This window comes from Heliangelus exortis, chromosome Z (assembly GCF_036169615.1).
Source record: "Heliangelus exortis chromosome Z, bHelExo1.hap1, whole genome shotgun sequence".
NCBI lineage: Eukaryota > Metazoa > Chordata > Aves > Apodiformes > Trochilidae > Heliangelus > Heliangelus exortis.
This window is the reverse complement of record NC_092454.1, coordinates 38,903,099-38,928,454: the sequence shown is the minus strand read 5'-3', so window position 1 is coordinate 38,928,454 and position 25,356 is coordinate 38,903,099. Positions and strand designations below refer to the sequence as shown.

Below are 25,356 nucleotides of genomic sequence, written 5' to 3'. Positions count from 1 at the left end.
TCCGTCGCTGTCCGGACCGGATGTGTCTGGATGCTTCTCTGCCCCGCCTTCCCTCCGCTTGCCGCACTTCCGCAGCACCGCCCCGCCTCCCGCCGCGACCGTTCTCGCGCAGCCCGGCGGCTAACCGGCGGGCAGGGGGGGGGGGAACGGGCGGGGGAGGGGGGGAGGGGGGGAGGGGGGGAGGGGGGGGGGGGGGGGACGGGCGGGGGAGGGGGGGGACGGGTGGGGGAGGAGGGGGGAGGGCGGGAAGGGGGGGAACGGGCGGGGAAGGGGGGGAACGGGCGGGGGAGGGGGGGAGGACGGGCGAGGGGGGGGAGGGCGGGGGGGGGGGGAGGACGGGCGAGGGGGGGGAGGGCGGGGGGGGGGGGAGGACGGGGGGGGGGGGGAGGACGGAGGGCGGGGCCGAGCACCGGCGGCTGGGCGGGCGGGGCGGGGGCCGCGCATGCGGTCTGCGAGGCGGCGCGGGGTCGGTGCGTACGTTCCCTGGGGACGGGGGCTCGGCGGAGCTGCGGGGGCTCGGCGGAGCTGCCGGCGCTCGGCCCCCTCATGGCCAAGCGGCGTGCGGAGCCGTTAGTGTGTCACGTGCCTATCAAACGGCTCCTGCGCGAGCCGCCGCCGTTCGCCCCCCGCGCCGCCGCCCCCGACCGGCGCCCCCGCGGGGAAGCGGCGGGCGCTGGCCTTGCCGCCCCGAAGCGGAAGCTGGAGGAAGCCGAGGCACCGCCGGGCAAGCGGCCCGGGCTGCGGGGGAGCGGCCTCCGCGGGGAGCAAGGGGACGCGGGGGGCAGGCGCCGGCGGCGTGGCGGTTCTGCGGCGCCCCAGGACGAGCGGACGGCCGAGGGACGCGGCCGCCCTCGCGGCAACGAGCGAGCCGCCGCTGAGGTAACGGAGCGGGGCTGGGGCGGTGGGAGGCCTCCCGGGAGGATGTCGTAGTGTCGTGACTGAGCGCGGGCTGCTGGCCTACGGGGAGAGGAGATCTCGGGTGGTGGTGGTTAAAGCTGAAGCGCTGCTGGCATCCGGGGGGGCCGGCGGGTCCTGGGGCCGGCGGGGCGGCTGAACGGGCAGGGGGGCGGGGGCTGCCGGGCCTTCGCCAGGCACCGCTGAGCGCGCCCCGCCTCCCCTGCTGTGCCCCCCTCGCCGTGTGGTGATCGGTCCTGGCCCCATGAAGCTTTTGTTTCGTCTGTTTCTGTTTTTTCTTCTCCCACTGCAGAAGGAGGAATGTTTCTAGATCTTTCTTTTTCGGCTATAGAAGAAATGGTAATAAACGGCCTGTCTGGGCTTCGCCGTAAAGTCTGTCAGCCACGCTCCCATCCAAAAGTACGGCGGAAGCTGGTAGAGCTTATTTTGGTACCATGTCTGTGTTAGAGGGTGCATATCAGGCTTACTACAATATATGACAACTTACTTAATTTTTTTTGTTTGGGATGGGATTCAGTAAAGATAACGAAGCTTTCTTTGAACTTTCTTTGATCAAGCACTGGAATGGGCTGCCCCGGGTAGTGGTGGATTCTCCGTCCCTGGAGATATTTAACAAGAGACTGGATGTGGCACTCAGTGCCATGGTCTGGTAACTGCAGTGGTAGTGGATCAAGGGTTGGACTTGGTTATCTCTGGGGTCCCTTCCAACCCAGCCAGTTCTATGATTCTGTGATTCTAAAACATCTAGGAAAGGCAATCATCAGGGGAAGGGGATCAGTTACCTAATAATTAGGATGTAGTGAAAGGTGCGCTTGACATCCGATGTTTCTGATAGGCTTTGGACAACGTATGTTCTGCTTCTTTGGCCTTCACCATATCTTGCACAATAGGCTATAAAAAATTTTACTAGGAAAGTTTTAGTTTTGTAAAAATAAAATGCTACATCAGGTTTTATGCCTATCCAGAAGGTTTTCATATAGTGACACCTTTCCTCCCACCTTTTAAATAAGATGGAAGTATTAGATCCAATGATAAGGAAGTGGCAAAAAGTCTAACCTGGTCAGATGGACTTTGAATTCCAGTTTTAGACTGGTTTTGAAAAGATCAGTCATTTGATAGTACTGTAATCTAAGACAAATTATTTCTCAGGCCCTGACCCTTTTTTTTCTGATGGGCTGGGTTTGGTTTGAGGGGTTTTTTTGGTGGTGAATGGTACAATTAAAACCCGAAAGAACTGTGGAAGACATCCCATGTTCCATGGAAATTATACATGCTCTTTAGTTTGCACTGTTTAAATGCAAACATAACCTTCATTTCTGAAGAGAGTACAGATGTCTTCTGAAGCCAAGCAAATTGAACAAAATGAGCAAATCTCTGCAGAAGCATTTTGTTCATTCCTTACTCATCCCTAGGATTATTAACCATAATTGTGTAAGCTTTAGCAGTAGGAAGAAAGTAACAAGCCCTCTGGATTTACACACAATAAAGAGACTTTCTACAGAATGTAGGACTGTATTTTTAACAGGTTCTTTTCCTAAGTACAGTTTTGTATAAAATGTATTTTCTCTTTAAAGTAAAGCTGAGTTAACAGCTGGCAATAGATGTTTCTTCCATCTTCTGTTTGTTTTCAGTTTTTACAAAGGTATTTCTGATGATGATTTTTACATCCTTCTGAAAATATAGCTATAGGTTGGCACTATTCTTTAGTGGTTTGTTGGTTGTGTAGTTAATTAAATTAGTAAGTATGATCTGAATGCTGCTAATTCCACAGTGGTTTTGTTAACCTTACAAGCAATCCAGTTCTGTTACTGTGTTTGCACGTGTCTTCTATTCTCCTTGTTCATTCTCATTCTCCTGGCTTGTTCATTTTCATATGTATACTTTAAATGGAAAACATAGTTTGTGTATGTATGTCTTTCTTTTTAGGAGTAGGGAGGAAGCATAATTTTGCTGGTATCTGACAAAATCTAGGGACAACACTTAACTGCAGTTTTTTTGAACTTTTGTATTCTTTAGTGGACCCATCAGACAAAGCATGAAATTTTTCAAGAACCATACCAAAACAGTTATACCAGTTTGTTAAAAATACTTCTGTTCAGCACCCTTCACAGTTGAGACATTAAACTAACGTATTCTAAAATTCCATTTGGATATTAAGCATAATATAGCTGCGTGTTAAATGGAGATGCATCTTGTGGCAGCATTCAGGTTTTTACATGCCACAAGAAAATACATGCTCAAGACCTAAAGAATGAAGTAATAATTCCTCTCCTTGTATGTATCATGTCCATAGAAATGTGCAGATTGCTCACTGTTCATAATCCAGCTTTGTTATTATAAACAGTGTGTTTTCTAACAGATAAATAATTCTATAATTTCCAAGTAAATAGTAAATAAATAAGAAGTAGTAAATAAGTACATGTTTGTCCAGGGTTTTTCTTGTAGTATTTACGAGTTCTTAAACTTTACCCTCCCTGCCTCTAAACTGTTCAGTCCTCTCTCTAGAGGAGATCTTAATTTTCTCCATGTATACCTGAGTACAAAATGTAGGTACAGAAAAGCAGAAATGCAGTGTGTTAGAAAATCAGCACAATGCTTTTACCTTTCCTGCAAGCATCATACTCTGAGTTGATGTAAAATAGCTAAACAAATTCTTTTTAATACCAGCTTCTAAATGTGCATGAAATTTGTATAGCATTGTAAGAAGAAAAAACAGTGAAAAGGTTTTGTACGTCAGGTCCAGTCACTCTACAACTTCTACAGTATTGTTCTGTGCAAAGATGGAAAGCTGAAGAAATTTTTTGAGTTTTATTGAAGTATTTCCCAGAGGTTTTACAGTAGTTCTTCTCAAGAATATTTAAAAGGACAAAGCTACATTATGATTTGATTGAGACTTGCTATGGTGTTTTCATTAGAAATAGCTCATTTTTGCTGTACAACATTTTAAAGAGTGCTAATATGGAAAAGCCGTATAAGACTTCTTTTTATTATTTTTTATTGCTGTTTAACACATTAATGGTTTTTTTTTTCCCTTTTTTCAAAGCAAGAAGATTTCTTCCAATATAACTCATTCCTGTATTGGAGAACACCATTGCCTGCTGTTGATTTGTCTGATATTCAGAATCTAGATGGAGACACTACACCAGAAGCTAAAATGCCTTCAAAAACTGATACCATGGAGACCGAAATGGAGACCTGATCAGTTGTTTCATAGATGTTCATCTACTTACAGGAAACTTGTTTTCATTTGGATTCAAGTTTATCTACTGGGAAGAAAAATAAGCATGCTTCTGCCTTCTTTAAGAAACAGTGTTATGTCAGTCCAAAAAACCAAGTCTGTCTAAGACATGGGATTGTTGCTATGAGGTACTTAGTAGTACACTGTCTGGAGGTGTACAGTGTGGAGGAGGCTGTGATGTTTAGCAAGTATGCTTGAAAATATGCAGGCTGGCTAAAGTAAGAGTACAAAAAAATTAGAACTTGGGATGGAATTAAAAGAAACAGGTGGTTATGTTACATAGCAGAAAGCAAGGGAAAATTACTTTGCCTAGCCTGGAACAAAAAGATGTAAGTGTGGCAGCCGAAAGCAATGTATTCATAATGTGAATTTATCATAAAGCACAGAAACTGTATGATTTCAATGTTTGGTTTTGCCTTTTAGTGTTTTTAATGTGTTTTAATGTGCTAAACCAAAAAATAAGAGTCTACCAAAACCAGACAAAACATTCCCTCTTCTATGCAAGCCAAAACCAAGTATGGCAGGCAAGGGGATCGGGATGGGGATACTTTATTCTGTAAAATAGCACTGTTGTGAAAATTTTTCGTATTCTGCTTAAGAAAAAGTTTTTTCATCTTCACCTTTTCACATTACCCAAAGCAGTGTGGAGCCAGCTTCTAAGCTTTTGGTCCATTTTCATATTAGTGCTGTTCTTATTCTCTGTTACTTAAGGTCTGAACAAATTCATACCAAAATGGAGGTGTCTGCAGATGTGTCACATAAAGTTAATGCAGTGTAAAATTACCATATACACTTTTCAGACGACTGAGATGTAGTTTTTGTGAATTCTGTGGATCTTGGGAAAACCTTTTACAGAACTTAACTGAATTAGTGTTTTATGCTGTGAAATGCAAACTTACTGGCTTTATTTTTTTATTTATTTGCAAGTTGAAGTACATTTACAAATAGTTGTCTTTAATAATAGACAAGTCATATGGGCAGATAACGTCACGTGGGATTTGTCACGAAGGACAGCAAACACTAATTTTTTCTGGAATTATCATTGGACAAGGCAACTTGAGATTTTTTTTTAATGTACTTGCTGAAGGACAATAAAGTTTGTGTGCATTTGAAAACTAGGACTATGTGTGAGCTTCCTAATGTTTATTGAGATTGTTATTTCTATAACTTTGTTATTTTATTAGCTCTTTTTGCTTAAAATAGTTAGCTTGTCATCCTTCTTAGTAAACATTTAGAAATATTTTTTTTCGGTATTTGCTCTGCAAGGAATCTTCATTTGTGAAGTGCTTGTTTGTTTAGGTTTTTTGGATCTGTAGTGCCCAGAGAAGTAAGGAGGTAAGAATTTCATGGTGATAGTTTGGATATGCTACTACCTGCTATTTGATTAGTTGGATACATAATTTTAGATTATTTTTTTTATATATATATATATACATTTTTAGTTATATTTTTAAAGTCCAAATATATAATCTTGTCTGAGGAGGTACTTCGCAAATGTTTTTATAAAAAAATTTCTTCTTCAGCAAAAATTCTATCTCTATTACATGTTTACTATAACCCGTACAAATTAGTAAGGAAACAGATTTGTTGAGATGTTTGATTTAATTTCAGTTTTACACTAGGTAATATACACATTCCTGTAATTGTATTTTTTATAATATTTCATGCCATCCAGTATCTGTTATTTTGTATTATTAGCTAGTTTCTTTACAGATGTACTTTTGTCACTTAAAATCTTGGAGCTTGATATACTGCAGGCATGCATCAATAGCTTTTAGTGTTTAAGATTTTAGTGTTAAAATCTGTCTCTTTTCCTCTGTATTCACAGGGCAGAAGATGTTTTGTCATTATATTTTGCCTGTTCCATAACAAATAAGCCCTTTAAAACAAAGCAAGCTTGCACTGTGTTGTAGGCTGTTTGTTTACTTCATTTGCAATTATACTGTAGGCAAGCACTTTCCTCTTAGCTTGTTCCAGTCCTGGGCTGTCGGTTATGGTCTGGAATGTTATGGCTACTTTCAGAGCATTTGCTGAGCTGTTTAATTATTTCCATTCATCTGTTTGCAAATAGAGGCAAATTTAGAAGCCTTGGAAAATCCCTTGAAATTAGTCTGAGTTAAGGTAATACAGAAGGCTAGCCAAATGAGGGGGAGTGATGGTAGATTACATGAACTTTGCATTAGAGCTGTCAGAAGATGTGACTAAGACATGTCATTCATTGCTCAGTGTCTGACGTTTCCAGATTACATGTGTCACTGAGGCCTACCAAAACACTGGTGTTGACTTCCAGTTCCGTTTTTCCAGAGACCTCTTGTTCAAAGGCTGTACATAAAATGGAAGTGTGCTTAAGATGTTTTAATTTGCATGTGTGAGAAGAAAAAGTTTTTTTGAAATAAGCTGCTGTCTCAAATCCTAAGACAGCTCAGGAGTAGCAGAATAGAATCACAGAATGGTTTGGCTTGGACAGAACATTTAAAAATCATCAATCCTAACCCCTCTGCTATGGGCAGGGACATCTTAAGCTAGATCAGGTTGCTCAGAGTCCTGTCCAGCCTGACCTTGAATGTTTCCAGGGTTGCGGCATTTACCACCTGTCTGAACAACCTGTTCCAGTATTTCACCAGCCTCATTGTAAAAAATATCTTCCTTATCTCTAGTCTACATCTCCCTTCTTTTAGTTTAAAGCCTTTATCGCTGTTCTGTCACTAAAGGCCCTTGTAAGAACTTGTTCCCATTGTTCTTGTAAGCCCCCTTTAAGTTCTGAAAGGCCACAATAAGGTCTCCCCACAGTACTTCTGGTGAGGTTTTCCAAAAGTGGAGCAGAAGGGCAGGGTCAGCTTCCTTGACAGGCTGGCCATGCTTCTTGATGCAGCTCAGGATACAGCTGGCTTTCTGGGCCAGCTAACAACCAGCTTTTCATCTACCAGTACCCCCAAGTCTGTGGCAGGACTGCTCTCAATCCCCTTGTCTCCCAGTGTTTATTGATACAGGGGGTTGTCCTGATCCAGTGCAGGACCTTGCGATCTTCATGAAGTTTGCACCTCTTAAGCCTGTCAAGGTCCTTCTGGATGGCATGACAGCTTCACCACTCAGCTTGCTGGTGTCAGCAAACTCGCTGAGAGTGCACTCAATGCTGTTGTTTAGGAAGATTTTAAACAGCAGTGGTCCCAACATGAACGTGTAGGCAGCAGGTGGCAGGACCTGCCGGGTAATGAGCTCAGTCAGTGCTCAGCCTCACCTGTGCCCAGTTAGGGCTGGCCCAAGTGCGCATGCTCAAAGATCAAGGGCCAGTAAAAGGTGGGGCCTGAGACTGGCAAAGGGCTCACTCTGAAGCAGGTCGGCAGCTGTGCTGGTTGGAGGCCAGTTCTCTACTGATCCTGTCCTCACTCAGAGCCTATCATTGCTGCGAAGTTCATCTCTTGCTACATGAACGCCTGAGAGACACCACTTGTCACTGATCTCCATCTAGATGTTAAGATGCTGACCACTACTGCTGGATGCAACGATAGAATCATAGAATACTCAGGGTTGGAAGGGACCTTTAAGATCCTCTAGTTCCCAAGCCCCCTGCCATGAGCAGGGACACCTCCCACTAGATCAGGTTGCTCAGAGCCTCGTCCAGCCTGGCCTTAAAAACTTCCAGGGATGGGGCTTTCACCATCACTCTGGGCAACCTGATCCAGTGTCTCACCATCCTCATGGTGAAGAACTTCTTCCTAACTTCCAATCTAAACCTACCCTCCTATTTTGAAGCCATTTCCCCTACTCCTATCACTACCTGGCATCCTAAAACATCCCTCAGCAGCTTTCTTGCAGGCCCCTTCCACATACCGAGAGGCTACAATGACCGAGAGGTCTCCTTGGAGCCTTCTCCCCTCCAGACTGAATAACCCCAGCTCTCTCAGTCTGTCTTCATAGGAGAGGTGCTCCAGCCCTCTGATCATCCTCGTGGCCCTTCTCTGGACACACTCCAGCACATCCATGTCTTTCTTGTAATGGGGGCCCCAGAACTGGGCACAGTACTCCAGGTGGGGTCTCACAAGAGCAGAGTAGAGGGGAAGAATCACTTCCCTTGATCTGCTGGCCATGTGTCTCTTGATGCAGCCAAGGATCCAGTTAGCTTTTCTATCCATCCACTGATACATCCACCAAACAGCCATCCCATCAAATCCATCTAATTTAGAAGGAAGGGAGTTATGGAGGACCATGTTGAAGGCCTTACAGAAGTCCAGATAGACATCCATAGCTCTTCTCTTCACCACTGATGTAGTCACTGCATCACAGAACACTACTGCGTTGGTGAAACAGGACTTGCCCTTGTAAAGACATGCTGTCTGTGTTGAGTCACCTCCCTGTCCTCCATGTTCCCTACCAAAGGTTCTGTGAGGATTTGTTTCATGATCTTCCCAGGCACAGAGGTGAGGCTGACAGTTCTGTAGTTCCCAGGGTCCTCTTTTCTACACCTTTAAAAAACGGGTGCGATTATTTCCCTTTTTCCCAGTTACATTTGATACACTTCAGGAAAGTCCTGGATCATTTTCAGCTCATCGTGCTACTTTTCCAGCAGATGCTCTCATCCCCCAGCAGGATGGGAGCCTGTGAGCACCATGCTTCCTGCAGCTGGAGTAGTGAGAAGGCTTCATCAACAGGCTCCCCTTGGATGGGTGGCCTATTGTGGACACCAACCACAAGGTTCCCTTTTTTGCCTCAGTCTCTAGTTCTCACCCATAAGCTTTCAGCCTTTCATTAGCTGTTCTTCAGAGGCAGGTCTTCACACTCTATCCATTGATGTTAGACTGCATGGATTCATAGTTTGGTATAGCAAAGCTTCTGTTACAAGAGGCATTTTGAAACAGCTAGTATGCTTGGTCTGGCTTAATTATTTCCATGCCTACAGTTATAACCTTGACTCTCTAGGTGGCAATAAACATACACAGTAAACTGCAGTGACTCTGGAAAATGTTTTGGGTATGCTTTTATTCTGAACTGCTAATGAAAATTCAAGCAGTGACATCATGAATGTTAATCATTTCCTTACTGTGATACATAAATAAAGGCAGATCAAGTCACAAGTTCCTGATTATAAGGTGACATGAGGTCTTCAGCATAACTGGAGTAAAAACGTTCTGTCAAGAACCTTTGGTTTATCTCCTTTTTCTCTCTTCACCCCAACCCCTGGCCAAAAAAAACCAAAAAAAAAAAAAAACCAAAACAGTGCTATTCATTTAACACATGGAGATTTGTTGTCACTACTTCTTGCACTGTTTCCATTAATCACAGCTGGAAAGCAAGCTCTGTCTGATTGTGTATTGGATGGAAACCTCAGTCGGTGGCCGAAGGCTACTTAAAATGTACTTGTTAAATACCAGGAAGGAAAAGGTAAGTGCTAATTCATAAGAAATTAACTCATGAAGTAGTGTTTAAATGTTGATATATAGGTAAAAATATATTTGAAACATATGAGGAAGTTTTAAATAGGGTTTTTCCAGTATTAAAAGATCACTTAGTTAAGATTCCTATTTCAATCTTTTTGTGTCAGAGAATATGATATTGATGCAGCAAAAATATAATTATTGATACTAATTTGTAAGCACACTAATTAGTTATTAATATGTATGTTTTAAGCATGCCTGGTAAAAAGAAGCAACAGCTTTCATCACTTCTTAGTCACTTCTAAGGACCTAAAAATCATTGTTTTTTCTCCTCCTCTCTTAAAGCTGTACAGATCATAACTTTTTCACTACTGAAGTAAAAAATAAGTTCCTTACTACTGGTATGTTACCATTCCCAGGTGAAAAAATTGTGAAAGCAGGTTGGAGATAAAGTCAATATCTATTTTTTTTTAATTATTTTTTGTCATTTTTTTTGCTTCTAAAAATTAATGGTGGTTGTAGTTTTCCTGGTTTTGTTTTGTCTTTTTATAATGTGGTTTTTAAAAGAAGTGACAAGGACTTGCAAACTTTACAATTTTTCACAGTTTTCTTAAGTGAATACCTGGGGTTGATGTTTGGATTGGAGTATGATGAAATAAGTGGTTTACCAATTATGAGAGCAGGAAAAGTAAAAAATATGGTATTGTCCTATCTCCAATGAAGTATAAGCCAGGGGAAAGACTTTTCATGTAGAGCTACGAATGGAAACGAACAACATCTATTCACTGTTCTCACACAGGTTAATTTGGTAATGTCCTTCAACTGAGCAGTGCACAGTGGTCTTCTAATTAACTTGGAACACATACATAATAATTACTTCCATTGGATCTCCCCTAAGTGCCAAATATCTCCTCTTTGAAGCCTGATGCTATATCATGGATATCTTGTTTTGATGCTTCAACTTGTAGCATATAAAAATTGCCTTCCATTTCTTTTACTTCTTAGCATTAAAAAAAATAATTATTTCTGATGCGAAAATACAATTATTATGTAAGAACATAAAAGAGCATAAAACAATCTACCAAAATCCTATGGTTTCATGGTTGTCAGTTGTAAACTGCAATCTTTTAAATCAAAAAATCACAAAATGTTGCATCTGTCTGTCTCATAATAGTTTGTTTTTCTGATTTTAAATTTTAGGAATTAGAGAAACCTGTGACTGAAAAAAGGAAAATCTTTAGACAAACCTCTGTATTTTCAAATCTGTACCGTGCAAATACAGAGGCACTAAAACCACCTTTTCACTTTATAAATTAAAGCCATAAACATAATTCTAAATTTTAATTGTGAAAATATAGTACAATATGAGACAGAAAAATATGGATAACAAATAAAAAATGTTTCAAACCTGTGGTGTTAATAACAAAATATCTTACTTTCTAGGACATAGATAGTATTCAGGGAGAAATGATTGTGGTTTTGATACCCAATATTTGTGTTTGCCAGAGTTCATACATAAAATGGAATATCCCCAGAGGGCTTTACTGTACAGCTTGGTCTGTGGAGTCTCTCTGAGTCATACAAATGAGACACCGAGAGTGTCTACTTGCCTACTTTTTTTAATGCCAGAAAACAGCATTAAAGGTAGAATAGGTTCCCCATTATCTATCTTTCTCATTATTTTGAACCATTTCCATGCATTCCTTTCTCTTCCATTTATATTGTGCAGCTTGTCTGTGAATATCGTGGATTTGTCAGAGACTGTTCAGTCTCAAATTGTTTTGAGATTTCTGTTTTATCTTTGTTATGGTGCTAGTTTATAAAGACCAGTAATTTCAATATTGAGTTCAGCAATCAAAATACTTCTATGTAGATTTGTTGGACCACATTGTGTGGTGATTACCTGTGTATATCACTGGCATAAGAGTGATGGAAGTTCTGTTTAATGGACCCAGTTCTGCTTAATTTGGCCCAGTTCTGTTTAATATCTTCATTGATGATTTAAGATGAGGGGATTGAGTCCACCATTAACAAATTCTTAGACAACACTAAGTTGGGGGGGAGTGTGGATCAGCTGGAAGGCAGGAGGGCTCTGCAGAGGGACCTGGACAGACTGGAGAGTTGGGCTGATTCCAATGGGATGAGGTTCAACAAGGCCGAGTGCCAGGTCCTGCACTTTGGCCACGACAACCCCATGGGGAGCTCCAGGCTGGGCACAGAGTGGCTGAGAGCAGCCAGGCAGAAAGGGACATGGGAGTCTGGATTGACAGGAAGCTGAACATGAGCCAGCAGTGTGCCCAGGTGGCCAAGAAGGCAATGGCATCCTGGCCTGTATCAGGAACAGCGTGGCCAGCAGATCCAAGGAAGTGATTCTGCCCCTGTACTCAGCACTGGTGAGGCCACACCTCGAGTCCTGTGTCCAGTTCTGGGCCCCTCAGTTTAGGAAGGAGATTGAGGTGCTGGAGCAGGTCCAGAGAAGAGCAAGGAGGCTGTGAAGGGATCCAGCACAAGTTCTGTGAGGAAGGGCTGAGGGAGCTGGGGGCGTTCAGCCTGGAGAAGAGGAGGCTCAGGGGAGACCTCATCACTCTCTACAACTCCCTGAAAGGAGGTGGGAGCCAGGGGGGGGTTGGTCTCTTCTCCCAGGCAGCTCCCACTAAGACAAGAGGGCATGGGCTCTGTCAGGGGAGGTTTAGGCTGGATATTAGGAAAAAGTTCTTTACAGAGAGGGTGATCAGGCATTGGAATGGGCTGCCCAGGGAGGCGGTGGATTCTCTGTCCCTGGAGGTTTTTAAGAAGAGACTGATGTGGCACTCAGTGCCATGGTCTGGTAACCACAGTGGGAGTGGATTGTGGGTTGGACTTGATAAGCTCAGATTTCCTTTCCAACCCGGATGGTTCTGTGTAATCATGCTGTACACGATCTGTGCTTTCAGGACAGCTCACAGTAGTGAGCATTTACTCTGTTAGCATTCCAGTATGAGGTCCTTGATTTTTTATCATGTATCTCAAGTAGTCAAGGAAACAACAGCATCTCTAGTGGTCTTTCTTAAAACCAAACCAAACCAAAATCTCATCTGGTCATGTATTTAAAAAAATAAGTTGTTGCACCACCTTGAGCAAAAGATGCAACCATACTAATTTCCTCTCCTAAGGCTGGTCAGTTTTCCCCTAGAAAGGAAAAATGAATAAGGGCTTTTCATATCAGGTAGGTATTTAAGAGAATTATTTCACTTATTATTTCAATTTCTGTGATGTTAAAAACTACCATTTAAAAATACAGTTCAGGAATTAGAAAATGCATTGGTATAAAAATTATGTATGACATTGGGTCATAGCTAAAGAATGTTGTTTTAGAAAGGGATGACTGGCCCAGAGAAGAAATCCAAAATAAACTTCCTAAATTTCTACTTAGTTTGCTGAATAGAAGCTTAAATTTACTTTGCTTTTTTCTTACAAATCTAGGTACTTAAAGGTGAAACTTAGGCAGCCAGCAACAGAAAGCCAAGTTAAATCAGTCTGAAGGCTCATGATACAGTGTATTTCTGTCATTCAGTATGTGATAGCTCCTCAAAATGCAGCCTGAAAGCTACAATAATCATAACAGAGCCCTGCTTTACTGACACTAGCATCTCAGTATTTTTATATGGGACTTCTGTCTGCTGTTGGCTGCCTTCTGCTTTTAGTGGGGAGTGGTCAAAGATAGGGCCTGCAGATGAGACCCAGCTCACACGGTGGTTCCATATGGTCAATTGACATATGGCCACTTGACTCTTGTGCCCTGGCCTTGCTGTGGGGCTGTACCTGAAGTGGATCCCTTGCCCACACCCACAATTTGCTAGGGCAGCCTATGAAACCAAACAGGTAAGTGTTTTGGACTCACTTACAGGGCAGGCAGTGTTTATATCTTAAAGGCACAGTGTCACATGAACATGGATGTGCCTTCTGATGCTCTCGCCCTTTGGAAGACTGGCCTGGGACAATACTGTTTTCCATAAATAGTCCCATTTTTGTACACTGGATAATCTGGCATTGCATCGAGTGTTCTACTCATTGCACTCTGAGGGCATGTGAACTCAATGTACTTGACTGACACCCAAATAAGTGTCTTCAGGTATTCCCCTTGCCTCCAGCCATGGGTCAGTGAAGGACAGCCTTCCGTCTTCATTGTGAAGCACAGTGCTCCCTGTGCATTCATTGCTGTTTAACTCCTAATTTTTAGATAGCTTTAGGTTAGTTTGAAATAGATTCTATGGATAAGTTTCTTTTCAGTCTCAAGAGAAGTTTTTTATTTGTCTCCTTTTCTCTAAAGTTTGAAGCATTTTGTCATGTCTTCAGTATGAACAGTAACAGAAATCCTGATCCTCCCAATTCCACCTTCTACTTAGTCCCTTGGAGAAAGATGTTTTATCTGGTATGAAAAATAGGTTGGAAACAAAAGAACAGATTTTGAAAATTGTTTTAAAATGAAGATTTGAAGTCTCTGTGTTAACATCCAGAGAAACTCTTACTGATTATTCCATATGCCTGGCATTTGACCCAGGTGAATGAACTGAAAAGTTTGAGTTCACATGTCCTAGGCACATTCTGAAAGATGACATGTATGAAAAATCTGTTAACCAATCTGAGGGATACAATGAATGACAGAGAAAGCTAAAGAGAGGCAGTGTTTCCTGAGACAGTTCTACAAAACTCTTTAGTATTCTTACAGTTGTGTTATAGCTAAAGAAAGGCTTCTCAGGAAACCAGAAATTTTTTAAGGTGTTGCCGTTTATTTGCACATGCCACCTGAGAGTCATCTAATATTGAGCTCAGAAGAACAACCAAAGTGATTATTCTTTGATCCTGCATCTTACTTGTGCTTGTCTCCATGATTGTTACCCTTCAAAAGTACATTGTGCTTCTCCATCACTGTGAGCAGTTTCTTCTGAAGACATGGAGACTATTGCCTCTGAAAGCTGCTGAACACACTCCTAGACTGAGTCTCCTCTTAGGCTTTGTTCACTCATTTTGTTAAAAAATTGAGTAACAGAGACCAGTGACACTGTCTGATTGGTTATTTCTCAATCCAGGACAGTGACATGTCTTAGGAAGCAGTATTCTAGTTCCTTGGGACTATCGCTAGAAACACAGAAACTATTCATTATTGTAATAAGATTAAATCATACAGTCACATTTTGTTTTTTTGGGTCTTCACTGACTTCAAAGGTATTTACAGAATTCATTTTGGAAGAACTGATAGTTGGATATTTGTGACTGTGACCACCAAGCTGACAAAACCTATCCCACTACATTCCTGGCAACTTACAGACACTAATAAAAACTTCTGAAAAACCTTTTTTCCTCATAGAATACATTCTTCAGAGAGTCCTCATGACATTGAATAATTCTTCATGCATATACACGAACTATCTTGAAGGATTTTAAGCAATATTCAGATATCAGTACCTACTTGTAACCATTGGATACGCTGATTAAAAAAAAACACCATAAGGACATGTGGCATCATGGCTGTGTATTAGTCATTATTCAAAATTGTCCTCATTCTTTCCTCCTGTTGAAGCATATCTTTCATGAGAGTCAGCAGCTGATGAACATTTTTATGCCTGCCTGGTTTCTGTCATTCTGAATTTTAATCAAAAAAACAGTTTATTCATGATAAGTGATATCAGTGATCTCAATAAGTAATATGTTCTCTTTCCTGCAAAAGCCCTCATTGGCAGATGGCTAATACTGGTGTGCAAGGGTATCAGAAGGGAAGATTTACTACAATCAGAACTGCAATAATAATTGCATATTTTCATACCGTGAAATAAGCAATAAAGCGTGATTTAATCTCATTCTGGGAGGCTGCCTCTACAAACTCTAAATTGAAGTGGAAGACCAAGACAGAAGATTCCGTTCTGTTCTAGTCCAGAATCTGCATGGTGAAACAGATTCATTTTGCACTATAAAGAAAAACAGTCTGCAGGGCCTTTCCACAGCATACTAAGGCAGTAGTTGAAAGAGTCATAATTTCTAATGAGTGTGCATTCAGTGTATCTGCTGCCAGCCCTTGGTGTTGATATAACTTGTGAGTCTTCTTTATTTATGTTGGACCATAAAGAAATAAGCCTAGTGGCTGGTTGATTTGTTGGTAATAGTATGGGATAAGGGATAGAGGAAGAAAACTTGAAGCAGCCTTCAACAGTTTTGTTCCTTGCTCCTCTCATTGCAGCTTCCTCAGTTCTTGAAGACCTGCTGGGGCACTGAGGCAAAGGCAAAGCTTTGTAGTCTTACGAAACTCTTTGTCTTCAGTGTATTTGGAGATAATGAAACTATGGAAACTGGGAGTTCCCTCTAAAGAAGATTAGTGTGTAAGATATAGATTAGTTTGGCTTTTCATTCTAAAATCCAGATACTCTTTTAGAACATCCTGCCTGATTAAACACAGTTGATGGAAAAATACATTTCAATATACTTGCTGGGTAGCAGGTATGGTCTTATAAGAACATACTAAACAGAATGGACATCTGGATACTTATGCCTTTGCAGGCACCTGATGGAAACACCAGAAACAAAACCATTCCTGTTGTGATAAATGTTTCTGTTAAGTGCATTATCCTCTTTATGATTGTTTTTGGTAGATTTTTGGACTTGGAAAACAATGAAAGGTTATATATTATTAATGCAATCAAACATGTCTGCATTTTATTTCTCTAGGACATGAAAAGCAGGAGGTGTGAAGTGTTGTTCCTAATGGCAATCCAAGAACTGAGCCTGCTGCACTGATGCTGAAGTGACATCTTAGACGCTGGGAATACAGAGCATATTTTAAAAAAAGAAGCATAAAGGATGGACAAGAAAGAGAGAGCTGATCTTAAGGTAAGTCTGTATCAATGTGACTGATATTCTGCAGAGGACGTTGGAGAAAACATCTCAGCACTTCTGATTTCTAAAGGTAACTGTGTAAAAAGTACATGATAGTGATGTGGACTTCGAACGACTGAAATGTCTGTTATAAACCACACCACACTTGTTTTCGTGTTAAGTGGCATTCTGGGTAACTGGGTGTGAGAATTTGCATAATGAGGATTAGTTTATACAGCTTTGCAAACCAGATTTTTAGGTTTTCATTTTGGATCACAAACGGCAATTCTTGATTCCAGGGGATACTGAAAATTTCTCATTTCTGAAAAAAGATGCACCATTTAGAAAGAAATGGCAGAAATTTGGAATTAAGGAAATGCTTGCAATCAGAGAAATATGTATACCTAGCTATATCCCAGTCCAGATATGTCCTGGGATTTAGATTTTTTACACGTTTCAGATTCATATGAAGATTTGGCCTGGTAACAGTGACTGATATGTCCTATTAAAATAAATTTATTTAATTTATAAATGTCAGTGAAACTAGCAAATGGAGTACAAAGTTTCTATGCTGACTCAGAAAAAACTTAGTGGAAAATAATGTAATATTTTACAAGGAGTAGATAGGAAAAGAAAGAAGATGCTGTTTATTACCTGCTAAAATTTCCAACAGTACGTTCTGTTATTGGAAGTTCTAATGCATTTTTAAGGCCTATATTGTAAGAAGTGCAATATAAGAAGACTAAAGACAAAATGGCAGCAGTGCAAGAGGATGCTTGTTTGGCAGCAGGGTAGAAACAGTCTTCTCACCTTCCTTGCCTTTGAAAGAATAGTTGTTATGTGAAACCACTTGTAAGTTTAACACTTAATGTTTCAAAAGGCTTTAGGGCACATCCCTGGGATTAAGTGCAGGCTTTTCTGCTCTGTTTTTCAGAGTGCTGCTGATCCTAGATTCTTGACCTGGCAGTGGGAGTATCTCCCTGGTGATATTGATGGGTCTGTTCCCAGGCTCATCAGGGCTCTTCTGTAAGGGAGGGGGAGAGTTGGGCACCATGGAAGATGAGATTTTGTCAGGAAAATTAGAAATGGGGAGACCAGAAAATGTGAGAAACATCTAGTGGTAGGGAAATACAGATAAAATCTGGAGGCACATGGGCACTGGACCTTACAGTCGATCAGCTATGCAGCTGAAATTGGCAAAAGAAAAACATCAGGCAAAAAAGCAGATCAGGACAAAGAAACCTAAGAATTGGTATTGGTTTGGATAAAGGTAAATTTGGGAAAACATAAAATGGAGATTGGAAGAGAAGTTAGGTTTGAGAGACATGTTGGAGGAAATACAAAAGAGTGGAAACAAAATACAACTCAGAATAAAGGGAGAGTAGGCCTGCTGTGCTAGCCCACACCACCTGTAATTGCTGCAGGTGCTTGACTTGGTCTGATGGCTGTGGTCCTCAATGTGTTCAAGGTCTTCAACCCTGCAGGAGACTGTGATAATGGCTAAAGGAGGGTTGAGGTGAAAACTGTAATGAATACACTAGTCACATACTGGTTTTCTTGTACAAAGCCTGAGCTGCTTATCATCATGAGCTGCAATCCTTTTACTGTTCCTTTTTCACTTTTCAATAGTTGTTTATTACTTATGGGTCAAGCCTTCATAATTCAAGAGAGAATTCCTTTCCTTTTGGACCTTCCTGTTAGGTTGACAGTGACTACTGTAACTGTAATTTACAATATGGATTTAGTTTCACAATAGCCTAAAAAATGATCCAGGAGAAACCTTTCAGGCTTTGGAGGGGGAGCTGAGAGCCAGTCAGAATGGAGGCAAAAAAAGATATGCCGAGTTTGGTATACTTGAGACCCAGATTCTCGGGGTGATGAAGAACTTGACAGGGTCGAAGCAAGGGGCCTCTGGGCCTGGGGAGGGGGGCTGGAGCAGGATCTCATCCCAGCTTTCGGAGCTTCCCGGGGGAGCGGCAGCGAGGGCAGGGCCAGCACTCGGCTGTTCCACAGTGAAAACCTCACCTGCAGCTTCGGGGCAGCGTGCACCTTCCAGTACCGGGGAAACAAACAAACACACACACAAAAAAACCAAACCCTTAACTCCTGAGCAAATCAATAACTGCGGAGCCAGGGGTAAAGGACGGAGCCTCGGGAGCCGCCCTCCTCCCGCCGCCGCGGGACAGGGCTCGGCGGCGCCGAGGGAGATAGATGTCTGCGTGGCGCGACCTGCTCTTCTCCCGGCTGGATTCTGTCTGCCGCGGCAGCCGGGAATGGCCCGGGGGCTACTGGCGGCACCCACCCCCCGAGCGCTGCGAGGCGGGGGAGGACAGCCGGCCGCGGGGGACCCCGCACAGGCCCCGCCGGGGCGACCGCCGACCCGGGGCCCGGCAGGTGAGGGCGGTGCGGGAGGGGACGGGCTCGGAAATTTCTCCTCAGAGGGGCGGCTGCCGGAGAAGCAGAAGTCGTGCGGGATGATGCTCTTCGTCCTCATCCTGGCCAGAGCCCTCTTGGCCTGAGGGGTAGCGGCATCCCCGCACGGAGTGGGCGACGGGGCGGCCGGGTAGCCGGGGTGCCGCCTCTCCGAGATGCGCTGCTCCTCCGGTGGTGCACGTTCCACTCACGGTGTCACGAGTGGCGTTTGGGCACCTCTGTAAATGGCATCAGACTTCGTCTCGAAGTTCGGACGCCTTCGGGAGAGAATAGATCTGTTGGACTGATGAGAAAGAGAAAAATCTCAGGCTACGAGGGGCTGTTTTGCCAATGTATTAATGTTCTGGTGTCGGTGCCGGTTAGCGTCGCGCTGCTGGCGATGCAGACTCGCGTGATTTCGCATGCGCTCACATGCTTGTATTGTGGTAGCCACGAAAAACTTCCAGCAAAAAGGATTGCCCACGCCGTGGGCAGGGCATCCTGGCTTGGTGATTCTGTGGCAGTTCATTTGAATGACATGAAGGTTACAAGGGACCTATGTTAGAAAACTATTATGTGTTTGTGCAAGAAAAAATGCTTCTGGCTCTAGTAAGTCTTTTTTACTATGGTGTTGGCTGAAGCTCTTTTTTTTAAGACACAGAATACAAATATTCTTTGTATTTATGCTTATGAATAAAATTTTCCAAATATACAATATTGGATTGTGCACTAAAAATGAGCTGGGGTTTTAAGTTGTGAATACCAGATTTTTTATTTTATTTTATTTTTTTTACCAAAAAAAGGGGTCCATTGATTTAGCGTAGTTTGGAACCACTGGGAGCATAAACTGATACTGATATGAGGCTAAAATGAGTCTTTAAGTGCATCATCAATGTTTGTTTGTTTGTTTTTTTTAACAAATTGAAAATGAGTTTAAAGTGAAATCAGTTGAAAGATTCTTTCTATGATAAGTTTTTATTGTAAAATTCTTGTTTCAAGTAGTAGCAGTAGGCTTATAAAGTAATATTTAAAAAACCATAATGAGCAGCAAATAGGCTTGGTTATGTTTGAACCTAAGTTTCTTTAATTGTTTTATTACTTGATAAGGGACAAATGCTGAAGGTTTCTTGGTGGTTACAAGGTCAGGGCCACAGAGATTACCCAACGGTGAATGTACTGAAGTATGTTTTTCCTGGAAATCACCAGTATCAGTAAGAAAGCATAAGAATCATACAGAACTGTACCAGTGTTTGATAATGATGTCTTTAAAGTGATATTGGGGTACAGGATGACATGTCACGGGAGGGCTGCAGCAGTAACAAGAGAAGGACAAACCCTTTATGTTGCTATGACCAAAACTCTTTACATGACTAGGGCTACAAATATACAAATAAGGTGGCAGAGACCATGCTGTATTGTGGCATCCCATCTACAGTGTCTGTCAGTGTTGATATAATCTGTATCCATCTGAATGAAACCTTTCCACAAGGAAAATCCATGTCAACTATGTACAAGAGTACATATTTCATAGTGTTCTTCATACTTCAATAGTACATGTACTCTTCCTGCTTTTTTTTTTTTTTTTTTCCTAAATGTATCACTCTTTCATCCTGCTTTTTCATGGCTCAGATAATTTTGACTTTATTTTACACTCACCAGCACCATGTCAGCTGAAGAGATGGGTCCCCCTACATGTGACCACCAACAAGCTAATGTATGGGCTTCAGGTTGCTTATCTGGAGCAGTGGTATGTCCAAGCTGAGTAATCAATTTTTTGAGAATTGCAATTCTCAAAATTGTTATTTCTCAAAATCCTCTCACGAATGAGCGTGAGACTCTTCAGGAAGTTCACAGCATAAGCTGAATGTTAGGTGGCTCTGATTTAGGTAGTTTCAATTTTTCCCTGGTGTTGTTTCCAGACTGTCTCTATCAAGTGTTGCGTAAAGCTTCCCTGATTCCTGTAATAAGTGAATGTATTTCTGCGTAACATGCATACTAAGTAAACCCTTGTGAACCACTCTGTACCCTTTGAATAACCAGTTCTTTTGCTTTGTGTTTCTAACACTTCACCTCAGCTTTTGACAGCTGGTTTTAACCTGCTCCTGCCAGACCTGAAAGATACCCCCTTAAAGGGCCATAGATGTGCTTCAAAGTGCTTTATCCTCAAGAGAAGCAGGATTTATGTAGCACTTGTCTTCATGCTCTCCTAGGGGCTGAAGTTGTTTTACTGTAGTGCAGTTGCTGGTGAATTTTCCAGTTCCCCTTGCCCGTTGTATGGGACCAGAAGGAAGCATTGAAACCCAGTTTCTGGAATTTCTTGCTGTTCCTTCCACCGGGATGGAATCTGGGTGCTGTCATCCTGAATATTGATGAATCCAAGTCAAAAAAAGGATTTTAAAAAAGCCTACTGGTGGTCTGGCAACTTGTCACTTTTTCCAAATCAAGTGTCCTTGGGTTGCTAATGAAATGAATGCTTGTTTTTTTACCAGATTATTAAGTCTTACTGATGAGAATTGAGTTCAGCCCTCTTCAGTTTTGTCCCTAGGCAACTTGTCACTTTTTCCAAATCAAGTGTCCTTGGGTTGCTAATGAAATGAATGCTTGTTTTTTTACCAGATTATTAAGTCTTACTGATGAGAATTGAGTTCAACCCTCTTCAGTTTTGTCCCTAATGATGAAACTACACAGGAACTGTGACAGGACAGATGCTTGCCTACCAGCCTTAGGTGGTTCCAGGTGCAATGGGCTGGAACTTGGTAAAAAGTTATGGCCAGCCCTGTGGTATAAGAGAAATATAAATAAATTAACACATTGTTATTATAAAAGTGGTTTCCTAGCTGCCATGTAGTGCTAGGGATTACACTGACAAGATGAGGGACTTGGCCACATCCAGGTTATGACTGTAATGTTATTTGGGTCAGGCTGTATTGCTGAGGTTGGACTTCAGATATGAATTTTTACCAGCCTGGCTGGGGTAGAACAATCCTAGGTTTGGTCACAATCTTACTGATATAAACTACTGCATTTGTTTATGTTTTATTGGCATAATTAAACTCCCAAAGAGGGGTAGAGGAGCTTCTACTAGTACTACTCCAAAGAGCTCATGAAATACACCACATATTAGCTCACCAGCACTTTGGGAGGGCTGGATGGAAGTGCTAGCACCCCCACCCCTCCCAGCCAGCTCTTCCTGTCCCTGCTTCTTCCAGTGGTCTCCTTGTCCTTGCTCCAGCCCTTCCCTCAGCCCCTGCATCAGCACAGTTCATGAGACTTTCTGAACACAGAAGCAGCCAGGCAGCTTGGTGAGCGGGGAGTGCTGCTGGGAGTTTGGGTGAGCTTTGGGGCTGCCACCCGGTGGCTGAGCAGAGATGGAATAGAGACCTTTATGGCTGCAGGGAGTGTACCTGGGAGCACAGCATGGTGTGTGCTGGGGGCAGGAGTTGCTCAGTTCTGGGAGGGAAATGGCAGTGGCTGCCAGGTCATCTCATCCATCCCAGCATAAGCAGCAACTACAGCTGCTCCTCGATGCCTCGATGCCCTTAGCAAACCCAAGCCTCTGGGGTCCCTTTGGCTGTTGGTGCAGTCTGCACCAACAGGTGATGAGGCTGACATTGCAGAATATGTCATGGCACACTAGGACAAAGGCATGGAATGTCCTGGTGGAAATCCTGAAGGTGTGTTCGGGTGGCATCTGTGGCAGTGGAGGATGTTTCTGTCTACACAGTCCCCAGTGGCTGTTCCCAGGCCATGGCTGGGTTTTCCTCCAGGTGGATCAAGGCAACTCTCTGTGGGGCTGTGGTGTTCGGCAAGTTCACAGTGTGATTTACATTTAAAAAGAAAGACAGCACCACAAAGGAAAGCTTTTTTTATTTTTTCTTTTGCAAGGTGGTGGGGTGGGCAGAGGCAAGGAGCATTGTGAGCTGAAGGCAGATAAGAAATGCAGTGGTGGCACCATGCCTGAAGTCTCAGAACTCATTCAAGCTGTACTCCTGCTCTCTTTGGAAAATGGCATTTCAGTCCGTGAGTCTGCCTGTTTTAAAGTGTGTGAGGGCAGATGTATGCAGTTGTCAAGACCACAAAAAAATGTTATTACTGAGTGAAATAAGCAATGAAGCAAAACGAGCAATGCTGACAGGAGTGGCAGTGAACAGTCATGCAGCTCCAGAGGTGAGCTGTGTGGGTTACTGGTAACCTTTAAACTTCATAGTCTTACAGTTTAATATAGATTGCTATCATGCTGAGACTCATTGGTGCCCTCCATACTTCTTCCAGCTGAATTTTACAAATTAGATTTGTTTTCTCCTTTATACATTTCCTGTCTTCAGAGAAAGGGGCTTCTCTCTATTAATTCTCAGTATTAATCCCTGCATTATGAAAATATGAAAGAACCAGGTAATTTTCTTATCTTCCACCTCCTGGCTTAAACTGGGAAGAGCTTTGTGCTGTATAATTTTGACTCCTTTCATGGAGGAATAGGTTTTTAACAGCAGTGAGTGGTTGACCTCTGTGATTGCTCAGTCCCAGGTAGGTGAGGCTCAGTTTCAAAAAAAGCAAGCTGCTTATCTGTTTGCTAACATCAAGTGCTGAACAAAGAAACAGCACTGGCTTCCAGGGATCCCACAATGGAAACCGAGCAAGGCTTGAAGCATTGTGTTGACCCTCTGACCATTTGAAGTGGCATTTTCTGTGGGCTGCTTGGGATTTTCAGCTCCTTGAAAGATGACTTGCAGCAATATTACTTCAAAGGGGATATGTAAATTATCTTGAATTCATGGGATTCTCTGACTATATTGCAGTAGGAAGAAAAAATGCTTGATTTTCTTTGAGGTATGAATACTTCTACTGACTTCCAAAATATTGTCAGTGAGACAGTTAGCAGTGTTCATCAAGGAAAACCTGCAACTCTTGTCTCCAATAGAGGCACAGTAAAGTAAGGCTATTCTTATATCTCTGTGCTCCAGGGGTCAAGCTGGAACTCCTCGGGAAGGGTGAGAATTTTGTATTTAGTATTTTCTGTGTTTTCTTGTCATGATCCCACTGCTATTTGTGTTCAGACGTATTCTTTCAGTTGTGTTGGTGATATACTCTGAGATCAGATGTAACATATTGGAAAGCCTGAAGCAGTCAAAACTTTTTTCTTTTCTTGGCTAAGCTTGGGATCAAAATATTGGAAACATTTTTATGAACCTTCGATGTAAGGCCTCAATCCAGAAAATGTGGAAGAAAATATCATAGCACGCTGTTGTTTGAAGGCTGAATTTATGTGCATCTGAGTAGCTGACACACTCTCCATTTGTGATAAGGATAAATCTAAGATAAAATCTCTCTCAGGATTAGTGGAGAGTTTTAACAAGTTCTACTTTCCCTCTCTGACTTGAGTCTACATTTACCCTGACAGTACATATGACTTGTCCTCTATTAATAAAGGTAGTGTGCCTAAAGACCTGAGAATGTTTACACTGGATGTATTTGAATTAATTACTGGGAAATAATCACAGAAATTCTGCTGTGACCTGAAGTGATGTGCTATCTTTCTTAAGGAGAAAACAGAAAACTTTTCAGTGCTATTTAATCTGCACTCTGGCTGCCAAGGCATTTTGGGATTAACTGATAATTGTTTTATAACTGGGAACAGTGAACTGTTGAATGACAGTGGAAACATTCAGATAAAATTATTTGCCCAATTCTTTGGTGAGTCCTTTTGAGATGTAATAAAGACATTTTCTGTCAAATTAAGTTACTTATAGTGCAGTATTTTCACAGATATGCGGAGTCCTGAACACCCAGGCAAAGGAAGAGGCAAGAAAATCTGGAATAGCAAAGGATTCTAGTTATTAGCAGATATATTGATGTACTGTAGTTATGAAGTTGAGGGGAACCACAGCATGTCTGTGTTAAAGGCAAGACTGTAGTCCTCTGACAGCATAGCCTGAGCACAAGGAAATTCTAGAAGACCTAATAGTTTGTTGAAAACCTCATGTTGAGTTCATATTTTATTGTGCATGACCCTGGAGTTCTGCAATGCACTTCAACCCTATGTGGTTCCAAAGTGGTGTTTGTTAGTCAGCTGTTAAATTACTTCATTCTATAAGCACTCATGTAATGGATGCAGAACCAGAAAGTTCCTGCCCTGAAAAGCTTATGCAAGACAGCCTATTAAAGTCTCTTTAAGGCTGGCAGTAATTTACCAGCTGCCATTGGATGCAGAAATATTTCTGCAGTCCTGTTTTTAACTTCAGAATTACTATGCATAAAATGATGATACTTTCAAGTGCACCTTAGCTTTTATAACTCGTGGGAAGTTCTCAGAGGTAAGAGTTCAAGAGATACCAGTGTACTTACAGGCTGAGGTCTTATGAATAGTCCTGAATGTCAGCTTACAAGAACTCTGGCTGCATTTCAGGTAACTAATGTTCTTACAAGCTACTTGCTCTATGTGTAGTTATTTTTTTAAAGCATTTAAGGTATTTAAGGACACTGTGCTGAACACAGAGGCCGGACTCTTATAGTGGCTGAAGTAATGGGAAGTTCTTTCCCTCCCCTCACTGTGTTTAAGTAAGGTTTGGTTACACT

General features: G+C 42.3%; 2 protein-coding genes across 6 annotated transcripts in view; both read left to right on the top strand.

Annotated features, from left to right (window-relative positions):
- The first annotated feature begins 476 nt into the window (after positions 1–476).
- On the top strand, positions 477–5,271 carry CZH9orf40 (chromosome Z C9orf40 homolog). The gene is made up of 2 exons (XM_071730654.1): positions 477–879; positions 3,959–5,271. Exons 1-2 carry the CDS (start codon positions 547–549, stop codon positions 4,112–4,114), a joined length of 489 nt encoding a protein of 162 aa, XP_071586755.1. The 5' UTR covers positions 477–546; the 3' UTR covers positions 4,115–5,271.
- A 3,950-nt stretch (positions 5,272–9,221) lies between these two features.
- Positions 9,222–25,356, top strand: part of TRPM6 (transient receptor potential cation channel subfamily M member 6) — a 91,448-nt gene continuing 75,313 nt past the window's right edge. For 3 of the 5 annotated variants that reach the window (XM_071729894.1, XM_071729893.1, XM_071729890.1), the window contains exon 1: positions 18,485–18,765. In XM_071729894.1, coding sequence (XP_071585995.1) covers positions 18,583–18,765 — 183 coding nt within the window. In that variant the 5' untranslated portion in view covers positions 18,485–18,582. Of the gene's footprint in view, positions 9,533–16,224; positions 16,387–18,481; positions 18,766–25,356 lie in introns of those variants that run through there. The other 2 variants (XM_071729895.1, XM_071729896.1) reach the window with 2 other exon arrangements.